Raw genomic sequence first — 8,394 nt, 5'->3', positions numbered from 1 at the left:
GTGTGCTCGAGCTGGTCTGGAGCAAAAGCCTGCACACACAGCAGTGCCCCGGGACCAGGAGTTGGCAGACGCAATCTTCTCTGATCAAGATGTGATTGTATAGGCGGCTCTCTGTTGGATTAGCGCCGTCTCCCCCTTCTCTTTAGCAGCACTGAATTAGAATGATGACTACCCTAACATGTCAGTCCTCCGGGACCGCGGCTAAGGACGCAAGGAATCCTAAATGATGTAATTACAGCGCTCTTAACAATGTGGTGGAAGGTGTGGGTGGAGGATGTGGTTTTCACCGCGAGAGAAATAAAAATGCAATCCATCATGGCTCATTACGGGTGAGGAGAACGGCCGGTTTCAGAGGGAGCTGACATTCTATTTGACAATTTTGAAACACATATTCAAGGGTTAGGGATAACCATGTTAAGTTAAAAAAAAAAAAAAAAAATACACAGCAAGTAAATTAAGTAAAGACATTTTCTGACAACGTGAGTAAGGTCAAATACTTTATTGTGGAAAGAGCAAGAAGAAGACGAAGATAGTGTGGATCACCTCACAAGTTAGCACAGCAATTAACACGCTGTCAGACATAGACAGATTTCAACAGGTAATTATTTGAAATTATGCATGTCAAACATATTAGACTTAACACTGAACAGTGAGCACTCCTGAGATACTGAGGATCCTTATTCCTTTCATTAAGACATTTGATAATTGCGAATCACAATTATTTGATAATTGGTATCGCAAGGAACATTGAAATGTAAACATGCAGAAACGACAACATATGAGGCTCATATGAAGGAAAGGAAACTCATCACGTGCATAATTCAATCCACACCGATTCAAGCTCTAAGAATCTACATTTGGCATCATTGAGGTGTTTAAAAAGGCACTTGTGAGGGACGCTCCTTCAGGGTCCCAAGCCCACGCTGGTCCCTCAGCCAAATCCTACACCTACAGTACCAGTCAAAGGTTTGGACACACCTTCTCATTCAATGGTTTTTCTTTATTTTTATTATTTTCTACATTGTAGATTTATATTGAAGACCTCAAAACTATGAAGGAACACATATGGAATTATGTAGTAAACAAAAAAGTGTTAAACAAACCAGAATATGTTTTATATTTTAGATTCTTCAAAGTAGCCACCTTTTGCTTTGATGACAGCTTTGCACACTCTTGGCAAGGTGTGTCCAAACCTTTGACTGGTACTGTAGATTGAAAATGGTGGCATATAGTAGTCTACTATGTGAATACAGCTGGTGGAGTTTCCTCCATATTCACCTTCCCAATTACATGAGCAAAGCGTGTGACCTTGGGTCGATAGCGAGCAGCAGGCAGACATCACCCAGTCCTTTCAGGTTGAACTAGGAGGACCTTGGGGGTAGTGGAGGACCTAGGGGGTAGTGGAGGACCTAGGGGGTAGTGGAGGACCTAGGGGGTAGTGGAGGACCTAGGGGGTAGTGGAGGACCTAGGGGGTAGTGGAGGACCTAGGGGGTAGTGGCAACAAACTGTTTTGAAACCACACCTGGATGTAACGGTAGACCATCTGGCCATGCTAGAAAGGATGAGAGTACAAACTGCAGCTTTTCTGCAGCAGCTTCTTCTAACCTAATACTAGATCTACAGCTCAGCTCTGACGCAATCGTCACGTTTGTCCATTCAAGCAAGCATGACCATCTAGTGACTACCAGGTGACCAGGTGACCAGGGAAGGTAAGGTATGACCTGCCACCACCAGGTGGTTGACTAGTCTGGTTGACTAGTTCAGGTCCTCATGGAGGACCTCGTCTATGAGGACGTCATTGTCATCCACAGGTATGTCCTGACACAGTTGTTCTTTGTAGGCCAGAGCGATGGTGTAGGGTTTCCCCCGGGTGTGTTTCATGCAGCGCTCCAGGTAGGTGTCGTAGAAGCCCTTCCCGCGGCCCAGGCGGTTCCCACCGCTGTCGAACCCCAGGCCAGGCATCAGGATCAGGTCCAGACCTCCTGGGTGGGAGGAGAAGGAAACACAGAGAAGTGGTTCATCAATCCAGAACAAAATGGTGGGTCACTGCCACCGACTTCTCTGAAGTGGCAGCTTGAAACTGGGCAGTGGCTATAAATATTGTTCTGTTCATCTCGAGTACTGATATAACTGCATGACAATAAGAATACCATACTGAAGTGCGGTACATTGCTGTAGTAACTGAAAACACTTGAACTAGGCTACCCCCTCAAGCGTATTAAAATAAAGGAATTGGCTGGTTCAAGTGCTCCGGAGTTCATAAAACGTCTGGAACAAACTGTGCAGCCTACAAAAGAGAAAAAATCAAATGTGAATGCAAATGGTATTATTCTCTATTACAACTGACTCATATCTGTGACCTGCAGACCGAATTCAATTATTGATGCCCTAACTAAAACTTTAATTCCCAATTTCAGTCCCAATTTCAGGTTTCGGGGGAAAGAAAACATCCTTTGCAATCATGTTCTTTGGCCCCCACCACGGGTCATCAATTCTTCATAACTCCACACCAAACAAGTTCCACTTTCTTCGTTTTCAGAAGATGGGGCTTATTTCGTGGACAGGCTCCAGTCAGTGCCCTTTGATTAATGTGTCATAATGAAATGATAATGTCCACTAAAACTATGTGTGCAGCAGCCATCCTGAGGCCAAATCATGCCCAGAATTCATCATAACGAAGCAGGAGGAATACTATTCGAAGGTGGGTTAGGTTTCACCGAATGGACATATTGTCTTGCTGTTTCGTCCATAAACTATACACTCACAGAGCACTTTATTAGGAACACCTGTACACCTTCTCATGGTGGAGGTGGTGTAATGGTGTGGGGAATGTTTTCTTGGCATACTTTGGGCCCGTTAATACCAATCAATCATTGCTTGAATGCCACAGCCTATTTGAATATTGTTGCTGACCATGTGCATCCCTTCATTTCCCCTGCATTTCGTTGTCTCTGTACTTGTACTCTGCACAATGACAATAAAGTTGAATCTAATCTAATCTAATCATGGCCACAATTTACCCATCTTCTAATGGCTACTTCTAGCATGACAATGCATCATGTCACAAAGCAAAAATCATCTCAAACTGGTTTCATGAACATGACAATGAGTTCAGTGTTCTTCAGTGGTCTTCCCAGTCACCGGATCTGAATCCAATAGAACATTTGGGATGTGGTAGAACGGGAGATTCACAGCTCGAAAGTGCACCTTAAAAATCTACAGGAATTGCGTGATGCAATCATGTCATCATGGACCAGAATCTCAGAGGAATGTTTCCAACATCTTGTGGAATCAATGCCGCGAAGAATTGAGGCTGTTTTGAGAGCAAAGGGAGGCCCTGCCCAGTATAAGTATAGTGTTCCTAATAAAGTTAGTGTATATTATATCATGTGTAATTCATAATCTGGTGTATGCCGTTATGTCCATGTGCTGCTGTTTGAAATTCAAAGAACAGACCACATGGATTATTCATGGCCTATTTTCGAAATATCTGAAAGCAAGTCTGTGGTGACAAGGCGAGCATCCCACTCCATCCTCCTGTGTCTCGCTAAAAACCCTAATTATTTATCTCCTCCTGTTCCCTCATAAACATGCCTATGACATTTATTCATCATTCATGGAGATCAGGCAGGTTTAGCATTACGTGTACGTCCCTCAAAACAACAACAGCAGGTACTGAGGCCGCGGCCTCCCAGATCTCCAGATTGGTTTATTACATTAACTCATTCTTTATTGATGTGTCATTCATATGTATTTAAATTTATTCTAATTTATAGTGTACATGCCCCATACCCATTTCACAGCCTCATTTCACAGCCTCATTTCACAGCCTCATTTCACAGCCTCATTGCCTCTTAGCCTCGCACAGCCTACATCATTTATTGTTCTATTGTTCTATTTTGTTAATATTTACTTTTTGTAAATGTTTTCTTAATATTTTGCTTATATATATAGTCAATTTCCTGTATGTCAATTTCCTGGTCAATTTCCTGTATGTACAAATATACTTGGCCAAATAAAAGAATTCTGATTCTGATTCTGATTATTGATGCACTTCTTGATATATATGCATCCTGCCACATGTTCACATGACTAATCTGGTCTTAAAGAGACTCTTCACCGTCGTCCAGATCACCTTACGAACGCGTGGGCATGTGAAAACACTTATGATCTGTAGATCAAAAGCTAGGTGTCGCTAATGAAGATGTGGGTATAGGTAAGCTTCCATACTATTTATGCTACTTACAATGTAACTACGACCGTATCACTCAGTCAAGTCTATCTCCACTCCCTAGTCTTTTTGTTCAGGCATTTCCATTGTCCTCCACATCTAGTATCCAGTCTCTAGTCTGACGTTACATCAGCCTTTTATGGAGGACATCCTTCAGTCCTGCCATGGTAGCACCTCCTGGCTCCGCTGGGCTCTCCAGCCTCTGAGCGTCCAACGAAGAGGAAAAAGCTTTGAAGATTTAGACGCCCAGCGGGTGGGCTATCCTGGCAGGTAAAAGTACACACACACACACACACACACACACACACACACACACACACACACACACACACACACACACACACACACACACACACACACACACACACACACACACACACACACACACACACACACACACACACACACACACACACACACACACACACACACACACACACACACAGCTCCATCCCAGCAGCCGTCCAGTTTTCAGTTTTTTAATTTCAGAGAGGAAATCCTCATCTTTACTGTGCAGTTGGGTAAGAAAGAACCAATGTGCAGCCAAGGAAATCAGCCGTCACCTCGCACCGCAGGCAAAGGACTCAAATCCACTAAACACATATTGGTGTTCACAGCCATTAAATCATATGCCTTTCAATGAAGTATGCAGGCAGCAGATCATAAGAGCATTCACACATTTAAGGTTGCGTACAAATCGTTTTAACATGCTGAGCACACCTACGGTTTCATAACATGAGATAATCATTTCAACGTTTGTTTTCTCTGCAACAACAGGCTGCACTGAATGTGCTTTCAATAACCTGTGACAGCCAATGTTACTGTTCAAACTGTATGACTGGGAAGTTGTGTTACAAGTCTGCAGAGAAGCTAGCTTCACTTTGTTAGGTGACACCACTAAGCAGACACGACCTAATGGATGTCTTCACCCTCAGACTGGAGACACAAACTGTTAACCTTAAAGAATGAGTGCCACTGCCAGACTAAATGATGATGCTTCCTAATGTTTACCCCTCATCAACAACCCCAGCCACCCGCGATACTGCCTGGTGTGGGGGTGATGTAGGGTGATGTTCTCTCTCACAAACACACACAACACACACTCTTTCTCTCTCTCTCTCTCTCTCTCTCTCTCTCTTTCTCACACACTCTCTCTCTCTCTCTCTCACACACACAGTACCTCTTGGCATTCTCTCTTTATCTCCTGTACATCCTGTCTATTCTCGACAGTGAATAAGCAACGTTTCTGTTGGGAGAGGAAGGCCACATGAGGAGAATGCCATTGTCAGGGCATGAGTCCAAGGTTTCTTAACCAAGCTTAGAAATGAATAGAAGATGAAAAGAAAGAGAAGTGTTATGGAGTCTGTCAGTGCCTCGTCCCATGTTCCCTCGCCACCACCAATTCTCTGTCCTTACTGCAGATGCCCTTTCCATTTGTATTGTGGGTTACCTCATCACAGAGCCCACCGAACAGGGGAGTGCAACTGCTATTCTATCCCCCTTCTAACAAAATACCCTAAACCAATTCAGGACTCATCCATGACCGGCCTTTAAAGGTAACAACACTTCTATGTGGTTGAGACTGGTATAATGGTCAACTTGGTCTCTAAGATATGCTGTCATTCACTAGGAACATCAGAGGTGTCTTTACTGTACGTAGCCTCACACAAACCAAGATGCACATTATAAGCAAGAGTAGGGAAGACAGAGACAGAAAGAGACCTTTACGTTGACTGATCTTATGTAAGGTGTACCATCTACATTGCGTTATGTTCTACTGGTTCCCCTGACAACAACCATGACATTCTGTATTAAAGTAGCCATGGAGGCAGATGACTTATGTTCATCAGGAATGAACTGTAAAGGGTCAGAAAAGGTTCTGATGCCCTGATTTTCTGAAGCTCAATACTTTCTAAAGGTTGTGCTTTCCCTTACATTGGCAAAGAGGAGCATATTTAGGACTTATTCCCTGTGTCAACATGACATATTCACACAGCTAAAATTAACTCAAGCAAGGCACCATAAAGTAATATCCGAACCAGGCACTGGTATTTAATTTCCTATCCACTTATTAAAACTGTGAGTCTGGATACAAATAAGTGAGGTTGACATCTCCCCCAAAAAAAATTTATTCAAGAGATTAAAATGCTAATAAGCTTTATCCATAGTGATATTTTCTTATCATAGAAAATAATTGGAGGTGATAACAATAATTTCATGTAACACATAAATTACCAACTGTGCTATTGATGGTGACACAACAGCGCCATCTACTGGTGAGTTTCTTAACATGTTCAGTTGTTGGAATGGTGTCATTTGGCGTGACACATTGAAGATAAGATGCCAGATTTACGAAGTATTTAAAGTTTGGACTTTCTTTTTAGTGTTTTACTCACTATTAAAAAAGCAGGTGTAAACTAATCTAAACCTAAAGGTGCCTCTCAGTAGTCTAAAGAGGCTTACTGTACTTGTCACAGATCTGAAAACACAGGCTTGGTATAGTAAATACTGAAGATGCCTGCCTACTAGAATTTTGCGTCCACACAGTTCAAAATCAGTGAAAATGTTGGAAAGAAGACAAGGGGAGGAAATAATTTAAGACTATTGAGATGCACCCTAGGTGAAGGAACATATTACAATTGAAGAGCATTACAGGATTTAGGTAACTGTCCCAAATGTAGATCAGAATTGTACAGTGGTGCTAGACACTCTGTACCATATTGTGTCTCCTTTTAGTGCAGATTTTAGCTCCATGGGACAACCTATTTAGTGAGATAAGGGCCCAAGAGCTTATCAAAAAGAAAAGTGTGTGTGTGTGTGTGTGTGTGTGTGTGTGTGTGTGTGTGTGTGTGTGTGTGTGTGTGTGATTCTGACTAACCTGTAGCCAGGGCCTCCTCTCTGGTGTTGTCATCATCAGCAGGCTGTTTGATGTTCCAGGAAGTCAGGGGGAGAGACTCCATGTCCTGCATGCTGGTCAGCCTCAGCATGTCCATGTGGCTGCTGTTGGTCAGGTACTTGGGGATGTAGCAGGTTTTACCCTGCTTAAACACGTCCTCAATGATCTCCTCAGTGCAGACCTCGTCGTTCATGCTGAGAAACACTGCGATGCGCTTACATTTTGCATACATGGGGTGGTTGAACAGCTAAACCAATAGGAAACAAAATGTAACTGTTGAGTTAAGGGCTCTGACAGGTTACTGCAGACTGTCATGCAACAATATCCATTTCCCAATTAACTCAATGATTGTGTTGTTGTGTTGTGTACAGTAAAGCATTCAATACTGTTGAAACTACATACTGTATTTGAGTACTGTACTGGTGGAACTTTACCGCTAGGAGGCGACGTCACCAACTTGAGATCAATGCTTGAGACATCATAAGTGGATTTGATAACAATTATTGGTCTAAAAATCGGTCAGATCCTTCTGTCTGCTGGTGAAATTTGCAAACGAATGCAAACGAATGCAAATCTTCATTGGAAGATAACACATTTATTCCAGAATTCGTCATACAAAACTTGATGACGCTGACAAAATGCATGCATAGAATATAGGTCAATATCAGTATGTAGGTCAAGAAATATTGCGTGGATATGCATGATCACAAAAATCATATTGTATGCCGTCATCTTGAATTGTCAACCACGGAACAGCTCCTGCGTTTGTGAAGACGTGTGCATGCTCGTTTATGCTCATGTATCGAAGTTAATTTTTTTCAAATCGCATTATTACCTTTTGCGAAATAACTCGAGACTGGCGAAGTTTCTCCTGATCATCCAACGCCGCAACTCGTTTCTTTATTTCCCTCCGCAGAGCTTGCTTAGCTGCACGTAAGGCGGCCATGCTGTCTGATGTAAAACTCGTGTCTTTTCCAATAATTTGTTGTCCAAAAGACAAAATGTTCTAATGTGTGTTCAAGGCAGGCAGCACGTTAAGGCTGGCCTTGGAATGAGCAGATTCAACATTTGCATTGGACTCAGCCTAGCCACGTAATCGATTTAGAAGTTAATCATTCATTCAACAGTTAGTATAACATCCCATATTTTTTTAAAAACAAGGCTCAAATTTCCAAATCTAGGGCTTGACAGCGAGCGGCGCCATGTGTCAGGGCGACTGTGACGTCACCGCCAAGGTTACAGTGGGGGTTGGATGATGACAAAAAA

At 42.7% G+C, this 8,394-nt stretch overlaps 1 protein-coding gene across 1 annotated transcript; it reads right to left on the bottom strand.

Annotated features, from left to right (window-relative positions):
* Positions 1 to 509: 509 nt before the first annotated feature.
* mthfs (5,10-methenyltetrahydrofolate synthetase (5-formyltetrahydrofolate cyclo-ligase)) lies at positions 510 to 8,253 on the bottom strand. Its single transcript, XM_083691096.1, has 3 exons — positions 7,964 to 8,253; positions 7,111 to 7,375; positions 510 to 1,983 (listed from the first exon to the last, which is right to left on the bottom strand). Exons 1-3 carry the CDS (start codon positions 8,072 to 8,074, stop codon positions 1,757 to 1,759), a joined length of 603 nt encoding a protein of 200 aa, XP_083547222.1. The 5' UTR covers positions 8,075 to 8,253; the 3' UTR covers positions 510 to 1,756.
* Between the last annotated feature and the right edge of the window lie 141 nt (positions 8,254 to 8,394).

Source organism: Argentina silus, assembly GCF_951799395.1.
Source record: "Argentina silus genome assembly, chromosome: 19".
Taxonomy (NCBI): domain Eukaryota; kingdom Metazoa; phylum Chordata; class Actinopteri; order Argentiniformes; family Argentinidae; genus Argentina; species Argentina silus.
This window is presented reverse-complemented; position numbering and strand designations above follow the sequence as displayed.

Excerpts from the sequence above, each read along its gene's own strand:
- mthfs (XM_083691096.1), bottom strand. The coding sequence starts at position 8,074 with ATGGCCGCCTTACGTGCAGCTAAGCAAGCTCTGCGGAGGGAAATAAAG. Across the intron at positions 7,376-7,963 it reads CTCGAGTTATTTCGCAAAAG|CTGTTCAACCACCCCATGTA; the intron begins GTAATAATGCGA and ends CTATTGGTTTAG. Across the intron at positions 1,984-7,110 it reads AGAGGAGGCCCTGGCTACAG|GAGGTCTGGACCTGATCCTG; the intron begins GTTAGTCAGAAT and ends CCTCCCACCCAG.